This window comes from Lagenorhynchus albirostris, chromosome 3 (assembly GCF_949774975.1).
Source record: "Lagenorhynchus albirostris chromosome 3, mLagAlb1.1, whole genome shotgun sequence".
NCBI lineage: Eukaryota > Metazoa > Chordata > Mammalia > Artiodactyla > Delphinidae > Lagenorhynchus > Lagenorhynchus albirostris.
This window is the reverse complement of record NC_083097.1, coordinates 126,039,394-126,064,566: the sequence shown is the minus strand read 5'-3', so window position 1 is coordinate 126,064,566 and position 25,173 is coordinate 126,039,394. Positions and strand designations below refer to the sequence as shown.

Genomic DNA, 25,173 nt, shown 5'->3' with positions numbered 1-25,173 from the left:
CGACCTTGGGTGGATCGCTGCCCGTCTCTGGACCCCAGGTTCTTGTCTGCTCAATGCAGGTGTCGGTCTTGGCCTGTAACCTTCTGAGTGTGAGTCTTTAAGACTCCAGGCTTAGAGCTGAAAGAAGGAGAAGACAGTCTACATGTTCCTCTCTCCTTCCCTTGGTTCCACAGTTGATTATACAGGGGAAATGACAAATCCCCCCAAAGCTAGAATAGGCTGAATGGCAAGGCCCAAAGACTCGAATTCTGGGCTCAGCTGTGCGTCTGCCTTTGCCGCAGTCTCTCTATCAGCATAAAGGAGCCGAATAGGCCAGTCACTGGGAAGCTGTGGGCACAACCAGGACTTCTGAGGCCACTTAGAGGAGTGGTTCCCACACCTGTCTCTGCTTTGGAATCACCTGGGGATAGTGTTTAAAATAAAGACGCCCAGGCCCCAGCCCAGACCTAGTTATCAGACTCCTTACAGGGGGTCTGGTTATGTATATTTTGGACAAGTTTCCTGAGTGACTGTGACACTCAACCAAACTAGGAGTGGGGTCTTTCCAGCAGAGACACAAGAGGAGTCTGGGAGGAGACATTGGGCCTCATCTCCAGACCCGAGCACCTTGTTGTCCTTCAAGAGCTTAGGATTCTGGAGGCCTTAGGCACCGGGTATCTGAGACCCAGGATTTGCCTCCTCCATCTGAACTTGGCATAGGGCGAGCCCTGATCCAAGAGAGGCTTAGCCCGCAGCTCGATGGTTGGATTGTTGAGACCCAGGCAGCTGTGCACGAGGCCCCAGAACGCTAGGCTGAGAGAGGCCTGGCCCTGCCAGGTCAGCTGCTGCTGGTGGCCCTGACTCCTTGTCCCAATGCCATTGCTGGCAAGGGACCACAGAGGATGACCCCGAGGCCCATCCTCCTTCCACCCCTCCCCTGTCGTTCGTTCCTCTGCTCCCTGCCGTTTTCACGCTGTGTCTTTTCCTGTCCCATCTCTTCTCCTTGTTTTTCCAGAAAAGAAAGTCCAGTTCCAGCGTTCAGTTAATGGTGAGTGTCTGCCGTCTCCCAAACGCCGGTAAATCCTGGGCCTCGAACCCTCGCTCCTGCCTCGCTCCTGCAGGCTACACTGGGAACCCGGGCGGGGAGAGGGTGCTCAGGGTGTGCTTGGTACGTGTGCCTCGTGTGACAATATGTGTGTTGTGTGTGCGTGTTGTTGGCGTGTTTCTGTTGACACCTCCAACTCCATGACCCAGGCCAGCAGCCTGATGGTAGACCTGAGAACTCCCTCCCCTGTGAAGGTTGATTTGAAGCCCATCCCACATCCAGCCCGTGGCTTCTCGCTTCGCCTTGCCCTCTGCTCTGGAACTCAGCTCAGGACTTGGTTTGTGTCAGTTGTGGCCACTGGGGGGCTTGGTTTGGCCGAAGTAGCGGGCGCCGTAGAGGCCCTTCTTGAGCTTCTGTGAGGCTACCCAGGGCCTGCCGGTGGCAGAGGAGCCACCAGCCCCTGCCACCGTCTAGGGGTTCCTGCGGTGGCATGGTGGCCCACGTCCCTCTTCTTCTGATTCCATTGCTGTCTCCCTCAGTTGTGTGGTTTTTCTCCCCCTGGAAAGCCCAGCCTCTGTCACACTGGGCCTCCCCCCGTCTCTCTCTTCCTCTCCTGCCAGTGTGTGTACTCCTTCCCCGTCCTGTGGCCACCATGTGCCTCTCTGCCCTCCACACCCCCTCTCTGCTCCCTCAAGCAGACAGGGCTCAGGACCCCCTTCCAGAAAGGCCAGGGCTCTCCACACATCCACCCCTTCATTGACAGCCCCGTCCCCGCCACCAGCCACCAGCCACCTGCTTAGTTGGGCCCGTCCCCTCCTTAGGCTTGGAAGTCTGACAGGGTTTTCAGTGCAGCATCTGGATGGCAGAGCCCATGAGGCTTACGGCAACGGGGCCGCAGCATCAGGCAGACCACACCTCTTCCCGCTTGGCAAGCGGGCCTCACCACCTCCCGTGTTCTCTTTGGCAGGAATCTTCAGAGAGCACCAACACCACCATTGAGGATGAAGACACCAAAGGTAGGAGGGGTCTTGCCTTCAGCATCTGGGCCCCCGGGCCTCCTGGCAGGCCCCCTTCGCCGACAGTCTCCGGCCTGAAGGGACCGCAAGGCCAGCTTTGTGTCCTGTTTCTCTACAGAGAGCCTCGCTTTGGCTCCTTATAGGCTGGGTACACAGCGGGGTGCCATTTCCCTGTGTGAGGTGCCTGGATGGACTTTTCTCATGGTAGCAGTTATGTGTTGACTTTAACACGTATTAGAAAAAATTAACATAGTCAAGTCATAAATGTATCATAGTAGTATACATTTTCCTTTGGCAGTGTTTTTGGATTTTAAAAAAAAACCACAAGTTGATTTTAAAAACTTGAAGTAATTATAGTAAGGGAAGGGAAAGCAAAAATGTATCAATAGGAAATTCAACAAACTGGAATATGGGAAACACTGCCTAAGACCGACCCAAACTGCGGGGGCTACTGTAGCCAGTGGCTAATAGTCTTCACAAGCCCTCGGATGAAAGGGGGAGCAAGACCCCAGATAACGGTGATCTGATAGTAAGAGAGGAAATAATAGGATGGTAACAGGAATAATGGCTGCCTTTTATGGGGTACTTGCTGCATGCTAGACCTATTCCAAGTGCTTGGTACTCACCTGAGCTTTACAACAAGCTAAGAAGTAGGTACTGTGATTAACCCCATCCGACAGCCCAGAAACTCAGGGGTTGAGTCAATTGGCCCAAGGTCCCAGAGCTCGTAAAGGGGACAGTTAGGATATGAACCCAGGCAGTGTGGCTCCAGGGCCTGGCTCAGCTGAGGAGGCCTTGGCATGTGGAAAGATGCTTGGAGCTTGGAGGAGGGAGGATGGAGCGCTGGCTTCCGCCCAGGGGACACCAGATCCTTGGACGAGTTAGTGACATCCTGCTGTTCTGCCTGTACCCAGCCCTTCTTCTTCCCCCAGGACAGGGAGATCAGCAAGGGAGGGGGTTCTCACACTCCGGTGTGTGTCAGAGATGCCTGGGGAGTCTCTGAAATCTAGAAAAACAGCATTGACCTGGAGAGATCACAGCTGTGCCGGTTGAGATATTTTCAGGAGTTTAGATGATTTGCTTCTAAAAGAATATACAATGATGGGGACAAGAACATTCTGTTATGTAATAAATATTTTTGCACAGTTGCCATTCGGGCTTATTTAAGGCAGTTTTGACACACTAAACGCCGTTGACTGCCTCCTGACTCTGCCACGATGTTTGGAAGACAAGCCCCACCCTATGTGTGTCCCTCTCCGGTCATTCCCAGCTGGGGCAAAGCAGGGGCAGGAGATGGTCACTCCATCACCATAGCCTGGTGCTAGAGCAAATCAAGCGTCTATGAAAGCACCAGGGACAACCTTCAAAATGCATTATCTCGAAGAATTCCCTTGGGATCAGGTCAGCATTCTAAGTCCCTCAAGTATGATTTTTAACCATATTCCTGGCCCTGCTCCAGTGGAATCTGATTCCATAGGTTTATGGTGGGCCGAGATAGGTTGTTTCTGAGACATTCACCATATCTGAGGCTCATTGTAAGGTGCTGGGAGTTTTGAGGAGACTTGTTGTGGCCTCATAATCCTGGTCTCAGAGCAGACAGGGTCTGTGGAGGCAAACTGGCTCTGTGATTCTTCATTGGAGTCCATCTGCTGGGTGACCTTAGACAACTTACTGAAACTCTCTGAGCCTCAGTTTCCTTAACAGTAAAGAGATGATAATAGTATCAAGCTCAGAGGATTGCTGTGCAGATGAGATGACAGGCTGTGTCTAAAGTGCCTACACAGTGTTTGGCATATGGCCACTGTTTAATAAGTCTTAATTTCTCTTCTTTCAAACTGGAGCTTATGGTTGAATGACAGGAAGCCATGTGACGTTTTCTTGGAGCGTCAGTTTTACTCAAAGATTATTTTAAGACAAATATTTATACGTTCAACAGACAGAGAAATGTTTGGAATAGAATGTAAAATTTGTGTGCGCTGTTAATGTAAAATGTGACCCGTTAAAGACATTTTCCACCTGGGGTAACGGCTCTGGGTTACATCCCTGAGGCCTGACATTTACAATCATTATCCTCTGCTTTAGAGATATCAGGATGGGAACATTTGCGAAGTCTTGAATTTTAGTTCACTTACGCCCCTTTTAAAGAGGGGAGGATGGGACTTCCATGGCGGTCCAGTGGTTAAGACTCTGCGCTTCCACTGTAGGGGGCACGGGTTTGATCCCTGGTCGGGGAACTAAGATCCCACATGCTGTGCAGCATAGCCAAAAAAAATAAAATTTAATTTAAAAATAAAATAAAGAGGGGAGGCTGAGGCCTAGCGAAGAGAAAGGGCATGTCAATGTTACTAATGGTAAAACTGGGACCCCGTTCCCTGCCTCAGTTTCCACACATGTAAAAGGCCATGTCTGATGGAAGAGTTGCTGGCTCAGCCAGGAGCTCCTCCCCCTGTTTGGCAGGAGAGAGGAACTCTGTGCCTCCCCCAGCTTCTCCAGGCCTCAGAGAAAGTTTCCAGAGAACCATTTTCTGGTGTTAATTTGTTAAGTCTTCTTACTAAGTGAGAATAGCAGCTGGTGGGGTGGATTCTGACCTAACATTAAAGTTAATTAGAAATGTCATCCTCCAGGGAACATTCTCCCCTCAGCAAAGAAAGGGACATTAATATTTCAGAGCCCCTCAGGCTTTATACACAGGCTTCTCACCCTCTGAGCTGCACGGGGTTCTGCCAGACATCCTCCCCACCGCCCTATCTCCTCCTGGTCAGCTCCTTGAAAATTCAATTTCCTCTCCAACCCAAAGAGCTGCCTTAGAATCTGGGCAGAGACATTCTAGGAACTATCAGTCAGGAATGCTGATCCCGTCTCAGCCTCCTCATCCTGTGTGACCTTGAGAGAGTGCCTTAACCTCTCTGGAGCTTCAGCTTTCCCATCTAGAGCGGAGCCCTCCTGGTTGTCTGGGTGAACACCTGGCAGATGAGAAATGCCAGAGGGTGCCACTGAGCAGCTGCTGGATGAATCTTTCGTAGAGCAATAGGTCTGCCAAGGGCATGGGAGGGGCTCAGAACCAGAGTGAATTCCTCCAGATTTAAGGAGCACCAGACCCCCAGATCTTTGGTCCCAGAGAATGAAGCTAGGGAGAGTCCTGCCTGCTAGGCTTCAATTGTCGGCAAACTTGGTGTCCTGAGTGGCTGGAGGCCAAGTTAGGCACTGTCTCAGGCTGCATTCATAGAGGTGTAGTGTCCAGAATTGGGGAGGGGGTAGAGAGTGCTACCCTAGACCTGATATTCTGCAACATTCAAGCCACATCAGGGATAGTGTGCTCACACTCAGAGAGGCAACTAAGCAGCTTAAGTACCCTCGAAAATAGATGGCCAGCTGGAGCCAGATCCTGCGAACCACATGCGGGAGGCCTTCAGCCCTGAGAAGAAAAGACTGGTGGGGGAAGGCACCTGGAGAAGCAGGTACACACTGAAGGATCCCAGAAGGCAGACCAGAACTATAACTGGGGGCTTTTAGGGGGAGACTGCAACTTGAAAGAAGGAGGTGGATGCAAATGGCAAAAGCCGTTCAGCAGTGCGGTGGCCTGCCCGGCAGGCTGCAAGCCCCAAAGTTCCAACCGAAACTGAACCATCATATATCAGGCTGCTGGGAAGTGTCCCTGCCCGGGTTAGAGGCTAGAGACCGTCCTCAGGGAGAACTTCCAATTCAGAGCTTTCCAGTGATGGTGATCACAGCGCTTGCTTATGGAGGGCCAGGCAGTTCTCTCAGTGCTTTACATAATGCATCATATTTACATAAGTGAGTCGATATAAAGGGCTTGGAACAGTAGCTGGTTCTGAGTGAGGACCATATGTGTGTTAGTTATTTTTATTGATATATTCTTAACTCAATCCTCAGAACCACCCTATGAGGTAAGTACTATTAGTAGCTCCATTATACATATGGGAAACTGAGGTAGGAGGAAGTATCTTGCCCAAGGGAACACAGTTACTAAGTAGCAGAGCCAGGATCCAAACTCAGGGGGTCTGGCTCCAGAATCCATGCCCTTGACCGCTTGAGTAGCCTGTCTGAGATGGTGGTGAGAAGCGGCCCACGGGAGACAGGGCATTAAGCACGGGCTCGTGGAATGTCAAGTGGGAAGGGTTCTTAAAGCATGTGGAGTCGCTGTGCATCATCACCCTGATTTCATGTGGGAGCAGCTGGAACGAGGTGTCTCCTGGTGGAGGTGGGTTTCTCCCCATCCTCAATCCCCCAGCTTCCACGAAGGAGGTCAGAGTTGACCAGGAGGCCGGGCTGTTGGGCTCCTAGGGACAGAGGCCACAAGGCAACTTGGGCAATTCCAGGGAACAGGGCAAGGCCAGCAGCCCCAGACCCTGATTTGGTCCATCTGCTCGTTCATTCATTCAAGCTGCCTCCGCCTGAGCCCGAGGCAAGACCCCAGAGTCACCCGGCTGACCTCATGGTCTAAGACAGACCCGTTCCCAGCCCTGGCGATTCTTTGCAGAGCCAGGAGATAAAGAATTAGCGGCTCACTGTGGTGACTGACATTGGAGATAGTAACTTCAGTGATGTTACGTCTACTGAGCGCCCACCACGTGCTAAGAGCTGCGCTGGGCACCGGGCCCTGCCCTGAGGGGGCAGGTGCGGGGGGAGAGGGAGATGGGCTTTGGAGCTGCACAGTCTGCTCAGGGCGGTTGGTCCACTGGGGCAGACTATTTCACCTTTTGCCTCCACGGTGACGGGAGCTTGTCTCTGACCGGGAGGAGAGAACCGCATGAAATTGTGCTGGGAGGCTTCAAAGATTCGCAGCTTAAACACTGGCGCAGTCACTCACTCCATAATGAATGCCTGGCCAGGCCTGCTCCAGGCTCCAGGGATCAGCGAGCCTCCATGGAGCTCATATTTGAGCTGGGGAAGAGACAAGCATGTGGGCCCAACACATCACGGAACGCATTGGAGCTCCTGGGTCCTGTGGAAAAGGCCCTGGGCTGGGAGCCAAACTCTGCACCCAAAATGTTCTATGTCCTTGGGCAAGTCACACCCCTTACCAAGCTTCTGTTTCCCCAATGTTGGATGAGCAGGCTGAGTCCCTGGTCCCCAAGCGTTCTTGCGGCCTGGGTGTCCTGCGATTCTTTATCCTCTGGGCCTGAGGTGAGCTCCTCAGTGTGAGGAGGGATGGGATGGCACCAGCAATTGGTGAGGAAAGGGGCAGGGACAAGGCCTCCTCCAGGAGCCGTCTCCCTCCCATGCTCCCAGCCTGAGAAATGGGCAACATGTCCACCCATCTCACCTGAGACTGCTCTAGCAGGCCAGCTCACTGACCGGCTTGGAGGTTAAGCTTGAGCCTGTGGGAGGAAGGGAAGCAGGCCTGGCCCTGGGAAACACGCCTGAGGCTTCTGGGTGCATAGCCCTGCTGGGAGCCAGAACACTTGGCTGCAAATTCCTTCATTGCTGAGGCTCGGTCTCCTCATGTGTCAGATGGGGGGAAACTGGCTTCGCCTCCCCCTACCCCCCAGGCTGTGAGGAGCAGATGCAGTAATGAGCAGATGCAGGAGGCAGCACTTGCAGTGTATACCTACTGTGTGCCAGGCTCTGGTCCAAGTGCCTCAGGCACATCATCTCATCCCATGCTCATAACAACTCCGGGACGAGGGCATTGTCATCTCCATACGAGGGACCAGAAAACAACCTCGTGCCCCACGGCTGCACAGCTTGTAAAGACCTGGGGTGGGGTTTAGAAGAAGCCTGTCTGGTGCTGAAGCCTGGGTTCTTTACACAACTTGTTCAGCACTGAACGTATGAGAGGTGATGGTGTCCCCATTTTACAGATGGGAAAACTGGGGCTCAGAACATCACACACCTGATAAGAAAACTGATGTCTAATCCTCTACCAGGAAGACAGCAGCTGTTCGTGGTGTTTCAGTGGTGGACAGGGGAGGCCAGGTGTCAGCAACTGGGATTCATTCTGCCTAGAAAGTTCTGGAAGGCTCAGTGCCTGATTCCTATAGGCACCCAAATGGAACAAAAACTGACTCAGACCTAAGGGATGAGTAAGCCCTAAGCCCGCCCTTAGTGGCCCCAGTTTGGACCATGGGGGAGCCCCTGGTTTATGGTTGCTGGTGACAACCTCCACAGGTGACCTTGCTTGGATTCAGGTGGCAAAACAAGGTAATGGAGAAGCATATTTTGGACTCGAGACCTGGGTTCAAATCAGGCCTAGAGCCAGAATCATGCATGCTGTTTCGAGGCAGAGGCTGCCAACTAAGACACTGGCTCTGCCCATTGTATTTGAGGGAAATTTCACACTTTTTTCTTCACCTTTCTGGGCCTCAGTTTCTTCTTCCATGAAATGGGAGTAATGATACCCAGGGACAGTGTGAGGATAAATGAGACAATCTCTCTGAGGCCCTCAGGTGCCAGGACAGGGTCTGGCGCATGTTAGGGGCTCAGGAAGCTGTGGTTGGCGCTGCATCCCAATCACTATCGCTATTATTTCTCTGTGTTCCCTCCTGCCTTACAGTGCGGAAACAAGAAATTATAAAAGTGACAGAACAGCTGATTGAAGCCATAAGCAATGGAGATTTTGAGTCCTACACGTGAGTCGGCTGGGTCCATTCTGCATGTCCCGCCTGGATTGTTGATCAGGGGGTGCTGATGGCTACCTTTGGGGGTCCTTGTCTCTGACCCTCATTTACTCACTCTGCATGTGCTGTGAATCAGGCTGAACTCATATTTCTGGTTTGCCTTCAGACTTCACGCTTTCATTAAGCTTTCTGTTCACAATACTTGTCTATATCTCAGTCCTGCTCCTATCTTGTTCCCCAGGAGGAACTCCAACAAAACTCTTTTGCTTCCCCAAGGACAGAGTGGGTGGGTCTCCACCACAACATGGACCTCCTCAGGAGATGAGCTGGGTCCTGCCACATGGGCCTGGGGCCTCACCCTGGACCTCCTATGACCTCAGATGAGAAGAAGCAGGCAGGAACCCATAGCGTTTGTACATCCAGTGAGTAGGGGTGAGCAAAAGAACCTCCAGAAGGAATCTTACATCCTCTGGGGATAAGGCAGAGTGCACAAAAATAGCATGATATGAAACAGGTGGTATGAGACATCCTCTACACACCTGATCAGCTGTTGGAGGGGCAGCTATGTGCAAAGGCTGGGCTGGAGCGCCCCCTGGTGGCCACCCTCAGCCTTGCTGGTCTGGCCTGGAAGCAGGCCTTCCGCTGGCCCCCAGGAGAGCCAGGATTCTGGGCTGAGGCCTCAACATCTTGGCCAGAGCTAACGAGGCCTGGGCCTGAAGACCCCACATATGCTTTTTGGTGGACGAAAGCTGCCAACTAAGGGCAGAATGACCTTTGCTTATTGGGTTCAGGTGAGATGGGAATAACTGGGCTGGGCTTTGCTCCTCGGGCAGCCTGATCTTGGTTACCACTATGTCCAGGAGCTGAAGTTTGTCTCTCAAAGGCTTGGCAGTCCAGGCACATCCTAACTGTGGGAGGGTTTCAGCAGCAGCGGGTGGCAAAGCCCCAGCCATCTACTGATTGTCTCTGGAGGAACAAGGATCTTGGAAGGTGCAGGTGTGAGACGGAGGCCGCTTGTACATGTGAGTGTGATGCAGTTGCCCACACATGCACGTTTGTGACTGCGTGCACAAGGGGTGTGCACGGGTGTGTGTGCACATGTGCCCCTGCGGGTTGCATAAAAGCATGGAAATGCGCTGTTGAACGGGTTTTGCATCCGGTCCTAGAAAGAATTAAGTCAGCGATGGGAGAGCCCGAGAGTGGCTCTGGAAGGACACAGCCAGGGAGAAAGGGAAAGAGAGGTGGCCCCTATGGACCCCAAGCCTCCCACCTCTGTGATGTCACTTCCTCTGGCATCTGCAGCCCAATCTAGGTTCTGACCACTTGCCATGACCTCTGAGGCCTATGGTGCCGAGTCTGGCCCTGTGTCACCCTGGATAAGCCCCTTCGTCTCACTGAGCCTCAGTTTCCCTACACGTACAATGGAATTGGAGCAGAGGGTCCTTCAGAGGCAGGGACACCCAGAGACCCTCTGGAGAAGGGCTCCTCTTGGCCAGGGGGTGCTTAGTCTTCCAGACGGTCAGGGCTCAGACCCCCAGCCTTAGAGGATTCTGGCTCTGGAAGGGTCCTGAGCGTCCCATATGGTCTGAGCACAACCTCCAGCTCCATCTGGAGAATGTGAGGTCCTGAGTGGAGAAGCGAGTTGTCTGGAGTCACAGAGACAGGGCAGTCAGGGCAGAGCAAGGGCAGAGCGCCCTGCTCTCCCCACGGCGTCCAGCTCAGACGATGCTGGCCCAGTGCCCTCCTCCACTGTTTTCAGTCCCTCCCCGTGTCAGGATCTTTGATTGGCCTGGGGTGCTTCCTGTCCCTGGCTTCATTGTCATCATCACAGGGGTCCGTGTTGTGTTACAGAAGATCCCAGAGACCTAGGGGTGGGGGAGACAGTTTTTTCCTTCCTCCGTCTGGCTGTCAGGGTCTCCCAGAAAACAGACCTGGGTGGGAGCACCGAGCCGAAAATGCAGAGCAGTGGGCCTCCTCGGCCATGCCCTGCGCTCCTTCCTCCCAGGCATCACTTCTTGGAATGCTGTTTTCCTCATCTTACAGAAGAGGAAAGTGTGGCTCACCAGGAGGGCTGCTGCCAACAATAGGGCAACTTTGTTTAAAGTAGCAGAACGCACTCCCTCCAGGGACACACCTGCTTGGTGAACAGAAGTTGCTTCACTTTAGTGAAGGAAAATGTCTCCCCGCCCAAGGGAGACCATTTAGGAAAAGCCCTCTCTGGATGGATCTGCTGCCCTGGGCGGGGGATGTAATTTGGAGAGGAGCGTACAGGCTGAATTATCCCCGCCGGCGCCTTGGGGCAGCGTACCATGCACAACATTCATGGTGCTCTTGCTTAGAGAGGTTAAGCCCCTTGCTGGGGGTCTCATAACCTGTAAGTGGCAGAGCCACGACCTGTACCCAGGCTTCCCAGTTCTCAGTGGCACTAGCCAGTCAGCAATGCCCCACACCGTAACTGGACCAGCCCTGTCCCATCCGCCAACCTCACTGATCCTGTGAGGTGGGTGCAGTCACTTTTATTTCACAGGCTTGCCTTCCCGGGGTCCAGGCCCCTGGAATTTAGAGGGGGGCACCCGAGAGGCCACCCTAGCCCATCTTTCCTCTGACTTCCTCCCCCCAGGAAGATGTGTGACCCCGGGATGACAGCCTTCGAACCCGAGGCCCTAGGGAACCTGGTCGAGGGCCTGGACTTCCATCGATTCTATTTTGAAAACCGTGAGCAATCCCTTCCCTCTGGGCTGCCTGTTGTCTGCTCTTTTCCGTGTCCTGCCAGATGGCACAGCAGGGTGACGGGCAGGGCCCCCGGGGCAGCTCAGGAGGCAGCGAAGAGGAAGGTCCTGTGTGGACAGGGGTTGGTACCATCTTGGCTCCCTCTCCGAACCCTGGACCGTCCGACGCCAGTGGCTGCGGATGGGGACTTGGGATGAGCGTGACAAGCTCTCCCAGCCCTCGCCTGCCCATGACCCTGGTAGGGCCTGGGGAAGACCATTCTTCCCTTTCTACAGATAAGGGAGCCTTCCCACCAGGGCACACCCCCAAGTTACAGTCACCTGAATGCCTGCAGCCACCCCAGCTGCCCAGCTGGTCGCAAGCTGGCATATGGGCTGTTGTTGTGCAGGTGCCCCCGTGGGTGGGCAGTCTGGGGAAGGAGAGGACAAAGCTCACACTGCTGTGCCCTGCCTATTTGTCTAGGTCTCTGTCCGCATGTCTGTCCTTCCCGGGCCTCTCCTTTGCAGGAGAGACCCTGGCAGCTTTGCAACCCGGGGCTGTCAGGGGGCTGAGGCTGGGCCTGACCTAGGGCGCTTTCTGCCTGTGTCTGTGTCTCACCTTGGCCAGGGGTCAGATGGGGACGAACCAAAGCACACGCAGGTTAGACTCCTGCAGCTCAGGACCCGGAGGGAGGCCCTGAGAAGTGGCACATCCAGGGTCCCCCAGAGGGAAGGCACGTACCACCAAGGCTATGCTAGGTGATTTCCGGTGCATGTGGACACCAGTTGAAACAGCATTGGTTCACACAGTGAGAAAGTTTGTCCCTATCTAAATTCTCTTTCGGTACATCCGGCTCCGCCAAGAGGAAAGGGTCAGTTTAACGCTAGTCTGTCCTAAGCACCTAATGCTTTCTAACTCACCTCATTATCAGAAAGAGAGTGGTCTCAGGCTCAGATCCCTTGCAGGCAAGAGCATGGAGCTAGGATTACATAACTTGGTTTTATTTTAACTGGACTTATTATTAAAATTGTATTCTATGAGACTGGTTATTCATTAATGATTGTACTAGAAAGCTTTCTTTTAAAATAAACTCATATAAATTAATAAAGTGAATCAATTTAAGGAAATATTTTCATAAAGTAAGTACAGGTAGATGGTAAAAATAAAGGTGATACCTAAGCAACTGAAGTTGGATCTAGTCCAACTCTTCATTGTACAGAGGTCCAGAGAAGGGAATGACTTGTCCAAAGGAACCCAGAAAGTTGGCGGCAGAACCCGGTCCTGATTCTCTCCAGCGCCTCCTTCCTTCCCTGTGCTCCCCCCTCACCCGGGCGTTAGTGTCCCCTAGATGAACACTCCTCTCCTGCCTGCACGCAGTCTGATGGAATCTTGTAGAGTATGAGGGCTTAAGGGCATCCCCAAAAAGCCGTGAAGAAGGAAGTTGCATTTTCCTTTGACACATCAAACTCTGATTTTCTAAGGCTAGCAATGGAGATAGAATGTGAGGAGAAGTGGCTGGACCCCACCGTCCCCATCACCCTGGAGTTCCCTAGCTGATCACCATGGCCACCTATATACTCGTCTGTCCTGGGGGGTGGGGGGCACTGGTTCCCCAGAGAATTCCACAATCCCCACAGAGCAGAGCAGAGACCAGGCTGAACCGGCTCTGAAGACTGAGGGATGGCAAAAGGGAAAAAAAACACAGACGGCTGTGCTAGCCCTTGATCTGCATCCTGGCAGCGAGCCCCATCACAGCACCAGACCCCTGGACTCTGGGCTTGGACACCTGGTCACATCAAAGGACCCACAAGACCAAGACCCAGAGTAACTGCCTGCCCTGGGGCAAGTCCCACCCTCCTGCCTGCTTTATCCTGCGGGAGGACCTGGCCCTTTCTCCCATTCTATCCATGAGGATAGAAAATGGAAGCCTAGAGTCTGTTCAGAAGATACCACATGAGGGTGGCCATTGCTCTACAAATGACCCTCAGGACCCTCGCCCTGGCAGACAACAGTAAGGCCCAGTGCCCTCAACAATACTAAGCTCTGTTTGTCCCTTTGGAGATTGTTCTAGATTGTCCTAATTTAGACCCACCTCGAGACCGACTTCTTTTAGGTTCTACTGCATTTCTTTCAGAAACTGGCCTAGCTTTGGACAAGTCCGATTGCTTCTCTGGACCTCAGTTTCCAGGTCTGCTAAATGGATGCATTGAACTAGACGGTGTTGAGTGCCTCCAGCCCCAGATGCTGTCAAGGCTGCTTATGGAGGCCTCCTTGCATTTTGTGGGAGGGCCATGGGGTGACCTCTGACCTCTGACCTTGAGGTCACCCCCAAGCCTATATAACACAAAAGCTCTGCACTCTCTCTGTCCAAGGTCCCAGAACTGTAAAAGTCTCTTAGTCTACATATGTAAGACTTAGTGATTTTGAGTCATTTATCCAAAGCCTGGGTATAGTGTGATTGGAATATTTAGGGGTGGATACTATTGGATGCTTTCTGAAGTCCTGGAAAAAAAAAATTTTTTTTAACATTTTTCAGGAAATCAGTGGCTCACAAACCTGTCTGGGCATCAGAATCAGAGGATGGGGGAGGGAGCGGGGAGAGGGAGCTTTTTAATATTATAGATTCCTGAACTGGCATCTTGAAGGGTGGGGCTGGGCAGTCTATATTTTAAATCAGCTCTCCATGGATTCGGATACGTTTGGGCTGCACTAAGAAAAGGCATGAGGGTTCCTCTGAAGCCAAGATCCTGGTGATCCCTGTCCAGCCCCTCCCTAGGTCATCGTCTTTCTGTGCTTTTGTTTTCTATCTTGCTGAAAACATTAAGAGTTCCTAGAACCAAGATGATGATGATAGTGGTGATGATGATAATAATAATAGTAATATTTCACATAGAGAGAGCCGGTTTCTGGTACTTTTGTCAGTTCTGCCATGATTACAAGAGCTATGCATTGCCCTCTAACGCTGAAAAGTTCCACGACTTCACCCCATCACCACCAACACCATCCTTATAATTCCAAGATTCTAAGATTATACAATTTTAATATTCTTCAAGTTTCCATCATTCTACATGTTGAGAATAGAGGTGGCAAATGAGGGACCCACAAGCCATAGCTGGACTACACATGTTTCATGGGGTCTGTATGATGTTTTAAATTTGAATTTGATGCCAATAATTAAACATGAGGCATTCGACATAAAAATCCAGATTTCTAGATTCTCTTGAAAAATCAGGTGTGGCAACACGGGTCCCACTTACATAGCAAACACCAGGGAAGCTGTGTGCAGGGCACCTCCATAGAAGGGACACGGTGTCCTATTCACCACAGTCTCCACCACTCCCTATTGTCCCCCTGGCCCAGAGACGAAGGGTCCGTTGTCATTTAGCATCTTATATCCAGTTCAGCCTCCTTGTTAATGTACTCTCCTGGCCTCTACAGGGATCTGGGTTGAGGCTCTGGTGTAAGCTCACCTGGTTCCCCATTCACCTGCGTGTCTGAGACACTATGATTTGAAAATTCCATTCCCCTGCATTTGAAGAATTCAGCTTGTTTTGAAGTCCACTGTATCTCAGCTGGGATATGAGCTTGACTCCCAGGGAGCTGAGCCCTGTCACAGAGCCCCACTCTTCGGGAAGCGAGGCAGGCAGAGGTGCCTCTTGCCGAGAGGGTTGCTGAGAATTGGGGAAGTGAAGGAAGCGAGGCAGGAGGCCCCCAGGTGCGACCCCTCTGCCCCCTCCCATCCCCGCCTGCAGTGTGGTCCCGGAACAGCAAGCCTGTGCACACCACCATCCTGAATCCCCACATTCACCTGATGGGTGACGAGGCGGCCTGCATCGCCTACATCCGCATCACGCAGTACCTGGATGCCGGCGGCATCCCCCGCACGGCCCAGTCGGAAGAGACCCGCGTCTGGCACCGCCGGGATGGCAAATGGCAGATCATCCACTTCCACAGATCTGGGGCGCCCTCCGTCCTGCCCCAGTAAGAGCCCCTCCTTCCTGCCATCTGTTATTCAGGATAATCTAAAGGAACGGGGTGGTGCCTGTCTGGAGACGGTACACGTTGGGGAACCCGGCGGCTGGGAAGACCACAGGGAGGAGATCAGGCCTGGAGGCCCCAGGGGGTGAGGGGGAAGAGCTGGGGGGACCCACAGGAGGCAGCTTGAACTCCATCCAAGGAGGTGGGCAGGCTGGGTGCCCTCGGAAGCACCCACGTTACGCACCACACATACCATGTCTTACAGCTGAAGGACCAGGCTGGGGGCACTGTACCGCAGAGATCCACCGTTCGTCCGTGGAATGTGGCTGCTGGTTCTCCCACTTGGATTTAGCTGGAATTCCCCCAATCACATCATCCCATCACCACCACCATCACCATCACCTTCATACCTGTGTCAAGAAAACCTGCCTGTTCGCAAAAGCCATCATGACTTCAGAGCAAATGGCGACATCTCCCCGTCACCACCCGTCCCCTGCCAGGGCAGGGCTTCCTCAGGCCCACGTGCCCTGGGTGCTGGACCCGAGGACCCCCCCCCTCCCCTCAGCTGTCATTGGCCTGGTCTTGCCTTGGCCGGAAGCCACAGTGCCCAGCTGTGTATTCATCCAGGGGCTGGGGAGGAGGGGTGGAGCTGGGAGGAGTGTGGCAACCTCCAGATCCTCTCCCTGATCTCGCCTCTCCCGGGCTCCTCTAGGGAAGGGCAGAAGAACGCCCAGTCCCCCGAGCCAACCTCCCCCGGGGGAGAGGGGGAGAGAGGAGCAGATGCCAGGAGCCTCCCGCCTCAAACTGCCTTCCTAACTCTTCTCCCATCCTGTCCTGCTCTCCTGCTCTCCAGCCGACCCTCCTCCCTCAGTGTGGGGAGCGCAATCCTCTCAGGGTGCCCCCACTTCTTTCCTTCCTCCTCCTGCTGACATTTACTTCCAACACTAATGGCGCATTCCATCCTTCCATCAGGCCCGGAGAATTCCAGCTTCATCACATCCAAGGGAGAGAATCTGATTGCTTTTGGGGGACGAAAGAAAACAGCGTTTAGGTATCACTTCTACTTGGACCGCATGCCTTTTTATAGCCAAACTTCTGTGTTTCGTAAATGGATTTTGCGTTAATGGATATTTATGTAATAACTAGACCTCTCAAATTGGTGAGAAGGTCTGGGTTGGGAAGGGAGGTGGGAAGAGGGCTGAGGGGTATTTTTTTCTGTTCTTGGTCTTTTTTTTTTTTTTTTTGGTCATCGCTGAGATGGACTTTGTCACTTGTGGTTATCTGGGGCTGAGATGGACTCAGCCCCCGGGGGAAGGATCTCTCTGACATTTCAGTCCCCAGCTTCCCTCGCGGACTGGAGAAGCATCAGGTGTTAGAAACAGCAAATCAGGGCAGAGAGAGTGGGGGAAGCTGTCAGGGTGGCAGTACCTGGACTTTACCTTGCTTGCCTCCCAAACTGGGGTCCTTACTACCGTGCTTCCCAGGATTTCATCCCCCACATCTGCACACCCCCCCTCAGCGCCCCCCACCCAGCTCTGGGGGGTTCACGAGCATGTGTCTTCATGCGGGTCCAAAAAGAGCGCTGGGATTTCTCCTCTTCACACCTCCTCCTGCAGCTGTGGGTTTGCATCTCTTTCTTCCTTTCTCTTTCCCTCTTCCCTTGGGATTGACTCTGATGTGGAATGCCTTGGTACCTCCACCAGGATCTACTGTCTGCACTGTTTTTCTTTGCATGACTTTATATGCAGTAAGTATGTTGAAAAAAAAAAAAAGAAAAGAAGAAAAAACACTCAGCAAAACCAACCTACATGTTTTGGACAAAAAAAAAATAGAGGTTGTATTCTCAGTGTCCGACTCGGAATTATGTTGCTGCCTCTCTGTGCTTTTGGCCTCTGTGTGGCCGTGTTTTGCCAGGATGAGATACTTTCCCCTCTGGAGGATTTTAGGGGAGGAAGAGCCACATCCCCAAAGATTTGGGGGAGTCTCTGATTCCCCCAAACCTCTGGGGAATCCTGGGTGTTGAGTGGAGCCGGACTAGTGGGGATGTGACCCAGGACTTTCTGAGTTTTCCCCTATCATGAGCTGTCCGCTGGGCCCATTCTCAAGAGTTCCTGCCCGCGGGACAGGTGAGGCAGGCTGGGTGGGGGCCGTAGGCCAGGAGAGAGGCTGCCCAGCCCTCCTGGTCTCCAAACTGGTCGATCACTGGACTCTGTCCTTGGCAGAGACCCTGCTGCCAAGGCCCAGGCGGCATTTGGCCTGCCCCAGGTCCAGAAGGCTTCCCAGTAAGGCCCAATGAGCCCAGCGCTCCAGCAGCCAAACCGCCTGCCTCCCTTGCTGTCTGCCAGCTCCCACAGCCATCCCCAAGCCAAAGGTGAGCGGTTGCTGCCATTACCAAGGCAAAGTCTGGTCCTTCCTTCAGCCTCAGTTTCCCCCTCCGTTAAAGGGGTTAAATATTCCCGCCCAGCCTATGTGGCAGGGCTGATGCGGGATCAAACAGGATGGTGAGGTGAAGCCCAATACGCCCATGAGAATTGACAGTGTGAGTCACTGGCTGGACTCCTGTTCTTTTCTGGGCCTGGCCAGTCCCTCCTCCCTCCCCCGCCTGCCCCTCATCCCCCTCTTTGGTGCCTGTCCTCTGCTAATCAGCAGGGGACTGCGGGGGAAAGAGCCACAGTTTGGGGGTGATTAGAATTCCATTCCCAGCTCTGACCAGACTTGCTGTGTGACCTTGGGAAAGTCCTTTCCCCTCTCTCCCCTCGGTTCCCCACCAGAGGGAGCTGAGCTGGAGGACACCAATGTCCTGCCTTTCATCTGCTGACGCACCTCCTGTCCACTGTGCCCCTCTCTGGGTGCCAGAGAAGTGGAGGCCGGTCCCTACCCCAGGCCAAGATGGCCCCACTGCGAGGGCCAAGCCTGTGGGTGCGCAGCCAGCCGGTGTGGACCACAGGGCACCGGTGTGATCCCAAAGGGGAGACTGGCAGACAAAGCGCGGCCCAGAGCCCAACCCCACCAGACAGTCAAACGTCCTGCAGATGCAAAAAATCCACACCGAAGACAAGTCCTAGGCTCCAGCATGCAAACACGTTAACGGGAAAGCATTCTCCCGCGCGTGCGCCCAGCAAGCGCTGATCCTGACCCCTGGCCTCCTGTCTCCCGTCAAAGGGAGACCCTTTTGGGGATGTATTTGCCAGACTCCCTGTGCTGGTTTCTTTGTTACTATTTATTTGGGGTTTTGTTTCCGTTCTTCCTTTTTTAAAATATGTGGCTGTGAACTTGAATGACCACTGCTCAAACTTTCTGCTATTGTGGGGTTGGGGGGAAGAAGGGGTGTCTGTTTTATTCTTGGTGTTTTCAGTGCAATAAATAGCTACAAACTTCTGTGCACTGGCTGTCTCTGTCTTGGTCAAGCAGGGCACTGGGAGAGTTTGTCAGTTTCCGGTTCTAGTTCTTGGCATTTGCAAAATGAAGGCCCAGGTCTTCATTCTGATTGGACTAACGTGGTCACGTGCTTAAGTCTGAGCCAATCACTGTGGGATTATGCCTGGACCACGTGCCCCAGCCTTAGAGCCTGGGATGGGGTTGGCTCCCTCTCAGGCACGTGGAGTGCCCTTAACAAGAGCAATGGGTAGGCGTGAGTTGCCTCCAGTGGCCAACAGCAGAGTCTCCCTCGGGGAGCCTGGGGCCAGGCTCTTCTCCTCTGGGCCTTGGTTTCCTTGTATAATGAGGAGGTTGTTCCAGAAGAAGTCCCTCCCCACCCATTCCTTTGCCTCCTGCCCAACCTCACAGGCAAGCCCCCAGGCCTCAGAGCCCCTGGAGAGGGGTTTGGAGAATGTCAGAGGGGGAGGAAGGGTCTCTTTACCCACAAACTATCTGTGAAACTAGTGTCGGGGGCAGTTTCACCTGTGCTGGGGCTGTTGCGAGGGGTGGTGGGCTGGCTTTACTGGAAGAAGGGAGGCCACTGCTGCATTAGAGGCCAGTGTGGTTCCCTGAGCCCAAGCTGCTCAGGCTGGGCCAGGGTGGTGATGCAGAGGCTTTGGCCCCCTCAGGCCATGACAGGGTGACCAACCATCCCGTTTGCTGACATGGAATTTTCAGTGCGAAACCCGAAGTGCCAGGCATAACAGATGAGTTGCTCACTGTAAGCCATGCCCCACACCCTACCTAAGAGGCCTGGTTCCACAAGATTGGGGGGTTGTGACTTTTGGAGCCTATGGTCCTCTCCAGACCACGCTACGGGTGTCTGGGCTCCAGAATTCCCACGCCAGCTGCTTTCTGGGTCTGTCCTGCCTGCTGGCCTGTGAGGCGGCCAGGGGGGCGTGTCTATGGGGCATGTGCCCCTCACACACGTGAGGACCTTGGCAGTAAGGCTGAAAAGCACAAGGAAGAGGGCCGCAGGGGGACCTAAGGCTTTCATCTGCACTCTTGCCCTGGAGCCTGGCACGGCAGCGCCAGGACTGCTTGGACCTGAGCCTTCAGGCGCCTTGGATCTCCCGCCTGGGCAGCAGGAAGGACTTGAGAGCTTGGGCTGCCATTGCAGGCACTTGCCGGCAGGTGGCAGCCTAGGAGCAGGTTACAGGAGGTCCGGGGTTCTGTGTGCCTGCGAAGCTCTGGGAGCTTCCAGTAGACCTCAGGAAGTATCCTTTACCTCGCAAAGTACCAGCTCCACTTAAAGCACTATTATTATCTACAGAGGCATGATCCTTTACAGTTCACAAAGTGCTTTCACACCTCTTGTCCCAGTTACAACAGCCCTATTTTGAAGATGAAGAAAAGGAGGCTCAGAGGCAAAGAGGCTTCTTGCAAGACAGAGAGCCGGGACTCAAACACGCAGAGCTCTGTTCTCTCCAGGCCCCTGGTCTGTGTTTCTCCATCTGTGGATGGCCAGCAAACAGTGGCTGGGATTCTCAGGAACCCCATCTCTTTGACCCCTATCCCTTCCACCTGCTGCCTCATCTCTTAGTGGTCTACACCTGTAGTCTCCACCTGTTCACTGCCCATTTACGCCAGAACTCACTGCAGAGGGCTGGTTTCCCTCTTATTCCTTGCTCGGTGCATAGCAATGCCTCCGCACCCTTCAGGACACAGCTGCGGTACCTTCTCCGGGAAGGCCCCGCCTCCTTCCCAGCATGCACTGTGTTAGGTCCCTCCATGAGCTCCGCGACCTCCTCTACCCACCTCGCCAGAGCATGCTGGTTTGAAGTCACCTGAGCAAGTGTCTACATAACGTGTGCTCCTTGAAGGCGGTCAGCACTTGGTCCACGCTCAGGATGCACGCAGCAGGTATCATCATCCTTGCCCCGGGGTAGACCCCTGACAAATGTGTGCTGCTGGAATGTGTGCACACCTGACCTCCTTTATATGTGCTCTCACAACCCTCAGTTCACCCCCCTGCTGGGCACTACTATTCTCTTCATTCCACGAACAAGGGGACGCGGTGGTGCAGAAAGTGAAGGCAGCACTTGCCCAAAATGGCCCAGGGAGGGAGGGAGGTGAGACTCGGAATAGGAACCACTCTGAACAACTGCTAGGGCATGCGGCAGACAGGCTGGGCTCTGAGGGGGACCCAGAGATGAGCTAGCTTGTCTCCTGTCCCCAGGAATCCCTGATGCCACCCCAGAATGTGAGAACCGGCATTCAGGGTGGGCTGGGTTGAGGGCTGGCCCTGGTGTGAAGGTTGTGGGAGCTCTAGAAGAAAGAGTAGGAGGGGCGTGGCAGTGACTGGGGGTTCTGGAGGGGATTTGAGTGGATGATCAGAAGATTGAGATGTGGCGGAAGAATGCAGGCAAGAGCCAGGCTGAGAGCCCAGAACAGTGGGTCAGGTAGCGGGGAGAAGGGGGTCAGAGGTGTCAGAAGGCCGAGAGGGCCCCGAACCTACCGTGCTGGAGGTGTGCCTTTCCAGGGCATGGGTGGGTCCCCAGCAATGGAAATGGCCTTTCCCAGACCAGGACCATAGTATACCTTCTAGGGAACATCCCCCAGCAGGTGCTGGGAGTGTTTGCAGAGGGCAAGGTGGGGCAGGTCCAGTCCTGTGGAAATGGACGCCCACCTTGTCCTTCCTCCTGGGATGAGCCCCACCCTCCCTTCTCCACCTGGGCCCGCAAAGGTCTCAGAGGCCACTTCCCTCTGGGCGGCCATCCCTTCCAGGGCCTTGGGCCACAGCAGATGGTGAATGGAGTTATCTAGAAGTGGACTATCTCGTCCCGCAAGAAAAAGGAGGGGATTATCATCATTCTCTCCTGGTGTGACCTTGGGCGTGTTACTTTCCCTCTCTGGACCTCAGTTTCCTCATCATTACAGCAACAGGGGTGAACCCGTGGGCCCCAAATATATATGGGAGCTCGGCTGGCTGCTCAGAATCACCCGGGAAGTTTGCTAAAAATACAGATACTTCAGGCTCCACCCGCAGGGATTAGGAAACGCTGGACTGGGCAGGGCTCCAGGCGGCTGTAGTCTTAGCAAGAGCCCAGTTTGGGAATTCTGTGTTGAGCACCCCCTTCCCCGGTTCCCACAGTCACACTGGCAGCTGGAAGATCCAGTTATCGGCAGGCCCCACCCCAGCCTTCCCGCTTCCCCATCCTGCTCCCCTGACTCAGCTAGATCAATATTGACCATCGGCCCCTCCCCTGGCTCTGACTCCCGTCACCCCAAGCCCCCAAACTCTCTGAGACCCTGAACCCGCTCAGCAGAATCAAGGTCAAAGCAAGGCTTTTGGCCCGGAGGATTTTATTCCTGTCCCACTCCCCCCAGCCCCACACCACATCCTCCACCTCTGACTGGTTTGGCAGGCAGGGCATCCTAGCTCACTGCAGAAACCATCAGGGCTCCTACTCACAACTCCATCCTGCAAGAGGGGACAAGCCCTGAATCTGGCTCCAGAGAGGTGGTGCTCCCCCTGTAGCTCTCCACCGCACGGTCACTGGCAAAAGCCTGAATTGGGCAGGCAGGGGCACAGAGCTCCCCTCTGCCCACAGCTCTCCCTCCAGCCACCTCTGTGGGGCACAACACGGTTCCTGTCCAACCCATTCATCTTACTGATGGGGACGCTGGTCTAGCCTCCACGGCACTTGCCATGGAGCTGGAAGGTGCAAGCCATGGGCTCCGCTTGGCCTGTCTCTGGCTCCAAGCACACCACCCCCGCCCTCCTTCCCCCAGGTTGGTTGGTTGAAGGAGCGAGCTAGGCCTGTTTCTTTATTTGTGCAAGGGAGAGCAGGCTCTTGAGAACCATGACACCTGGAGAGAATTTCTACATGCCACGTTTTAGGTTAAGCATTCTGATTTTTTTTTTTAGTAGGCATCAAGCAGCTATATTACCTCATTTAATCCCCTGCCAGGGGAAAGTTATTCTCCCCATTTGACATCTGAGGACACCTGGGTTCAGAGAAGGGCAGTAGATTCAGCTGGTCACACAGCCAGTGAGCAATGGAGTCGGGATTGGGCTCTGACCAGTGGATGTCCAAGTCCTCCTGGGCTGCTACCCACTCCAATACTCGAAGGGATACAGCTCACAGATGCTGTGGGCTTTAGTGGGAAAATTCCCCCAGATGAAAAGTGATCCTGGATGGGGGTGCCGGGGGGAGGCCTCCATGTGGCCAGAGGGGGCGGGCTGCTGCTCAGTCCTGGGGGAGAAGGTCAGGCAGCAGGAAGTCAGGCAGACGTGCTGTAGGGGTGCTGACCAAGGCTCCACGGGTAGGAGGCGGCTCTGGATGCCCTTCCAGGGCAAGACCAGCGTCAGCGAGGCCTCAGGCCCCAGAGGGAGTGGTCTGGAGCTCAAGGAGCCAAACTTTCCATGAGCCATTAGCAAAAAATGAGTCTGGAGAACGGTGTCCACCGCAGACCCGGAGGCTCTGCAACCCGGGTCACGTGGAATTCGGAGGGGCTGGGACTGTCTTAACTCTTCGCTCGCTGTCCCCAGAGCCACCAAGAAACTGCTTTTAGATTGATGCTGCGCCCATCGTGCAAAGCCGTGACTGGCACTGTGGGTCCCCAAGGCCACACAGCCAGGAGGGGCGGAGCAGGGAACGACCCCAGGTCTGTGTGGCTGAGAAGCACACCCGCCCCCCCCATGGTGCCCTACTGCTGCCCCAAGTACTCTGGGGTCCAAAGAGCGTGATGTAAGGGTCTTAACTGCACGGAAATTAAGTGGGTTGTCTCAGAACACCGTGAGTGCTCTGTGCAGGCTGGACTGGGCAGGGCTCACCAGATGTAGGGCTGAGCCAGCCCCCCTGAAGATCCCAGGAGTCCATACGTGGGGGTGATAAAGACTGTATGGAGGTGGGACCTGAAAGGATGGACAGGATTCCAATGGGTAGATGGAGAAGGCACTGGGTCAGGGAACCTGGGCCTATTCAGGGAACCATGCAGAGATGAACTTGGCGGGGGTGGTGGAGGGGGCAGGGCCTACTGAGGACCAAACAGCAAGATAACCAGCGGACCCCCGGTGTTATCTGTTGACCCTAACTTGACCTTGGGAATATGGCTGCCCTAATGGTGTGGCCTCTCTCTCCTCTGCCCCACCCCCACCCCCATTTGCTCTCACAGATCATAGGCTGGAAGTCACGGCAGATGGTCCACGGCCCCATCTCAGTGCCTCTCGGTCTCTGATGACTCCCAGAACAGGAATGGAGGGCCCCAGGTCACCCCTCCACCACACCCCAGCCAGGCACATCCACTGCCTCCCGGGGCCCCCCATCAGCCTCCCAGGGTCAGGGGTCCATGGACACAGAGATTAGCGAAGCAGGAAGCAGAGCACTGAGCAGGGGTGGGGAGCCCTGGACCTGGCTTCAGCTCTAGGCCACTCTCACCGTGGATTCCCAGGCAAGCCCTGCCTCTCCGACTGCTAAGGCCCTAATTCTGCTGAGCTGTCGGCGTGCACTGAGAGGCTGACAGGAGGCCCTAACTGAGCTGTGCTCTTTTACACGTTCTGAATCAGTTTCCCACATTTAAAAATGGGAAATGTCTCGTGAAAATCCAGATTTCCCTCTTCTCTTAAAAAGCCAGGCTATCTGGAGACCTGGGCCCACACTTCTGAGGTAGCTCCCCCTTAAGAGAGGCATCATACCTTCTTCTCCAGTTCATCACAGTCCCCACCAGGCCCTCTTGTCTCTCCAATAGTCACTAAGGGTCAGATGCCACTTACTCTCCCACTTACACCCACAGCTTTGCTCGCCGGGGTTCCCTGCCTGGCCCGGTAGGCACTTGGGTTTGGCACCTGCTGGGACATTCTAGGATTCCAGGCTGGGCTTCTACTCCAGACAGGGCTGATGTCTCCTGTCCGATGTGTACTGTGCTGTCAGGGATGCCTCCAGCTGTGGGTCCCTGGTCCTTAACCAGCTCCCACTGCGATCGGGGCCTGGCTGGCATCTGGTATGAGGCAGGGAGATCTGAAGTCAATATGGAGATCAGGACGGGAGCAGTAGGGAGATGGCATGAGCAGCAGAGGAAGCAGAAGCCTGGGGCAGCTGGAAAGGCTGTCGGAGCAGCGGAAATGGGAAAAGCAGGACAGACTGGAAGACTGGGCCAGGGAGGACAGTCCAGGAACCGCAGCGGCAGGGCGGTGACCAGGAAGAGCGGAGGCAGGAGGAAAGCAGGGCAAGGGAGGTGAGGCTGGAGGAGCTGAGGCTGGTGGAGTCCGTAGATGCCTAGAATCCTCCAACTGCAGACTCGGGAATCTGGGAAAAGAAAAGCCTAGACGCCTAGGACCCTCCACTCCTGACTTCCAAGATGCAGGGCTACAGCCAAGGGGCTGGGTGAGGAGTACTCACGAGCCACGCTCAGTCCTAGAGCTCAGGCTCTGTCCTGGAGCAAGCCTGGAGAGCGCCTCCTTCCGGGCCAGAGGTGGCTGTGGGGGTGCTGAGAGGGCCGGGCG

General features: G+C 54.4%; 1 protein-coding gene across 9 annotated transcripts in view; it reads left to right on the top strand.

Annotated features, from left to right (window-relative positions):
- Positions 1-18,692, top strand: part of CAMK2A (calcium/calmodulin dependent protein kinase II alpha) — a 45,919-nt gene extending 27,227 nt beyond the window's left edge. For 3 of the 9 annotated variants that reach the window (XM_060143996.1, XM_060143993.1, XM_060143991.1), the window contains 6 exons: positions 995-1,027; positions 1,992-2,040; positions 8,558-8,633; positions 11,242-11,336; positions 15,083-15,311; positions 15,574-18,692. In XM_060143996.1, the coding sequence (XP_059999979.1) occupies positions 995-1,027; positions 1,992-2,040; positions 8,558-8,633; positions 11,242-11,336; positions 15,083-15,311; positions 15,574-15,577 (486 nt within the window). In that variant the 3' untranslated portion in view covers positions 15,578-18,692. Of the gene's footprint in view, positions 1-994; positions 1,028-1,991; positions 2,041-8,557; positions 8,634-8,897; positions 9,044-9,481; positions 9,643-11,241; positions 11,337-15,082; positions 15,312-15,573 lie in introns of those variants that run through there. The other 6 variants (XM_060143994.1, XM_060143992.1, XR_009539632.1 and 3 more) reach the window with 5 other exon arrangements.
- The last annotated feature ends 6,481 nt before the right edge of the window (positions 18,693-25,173 follow it).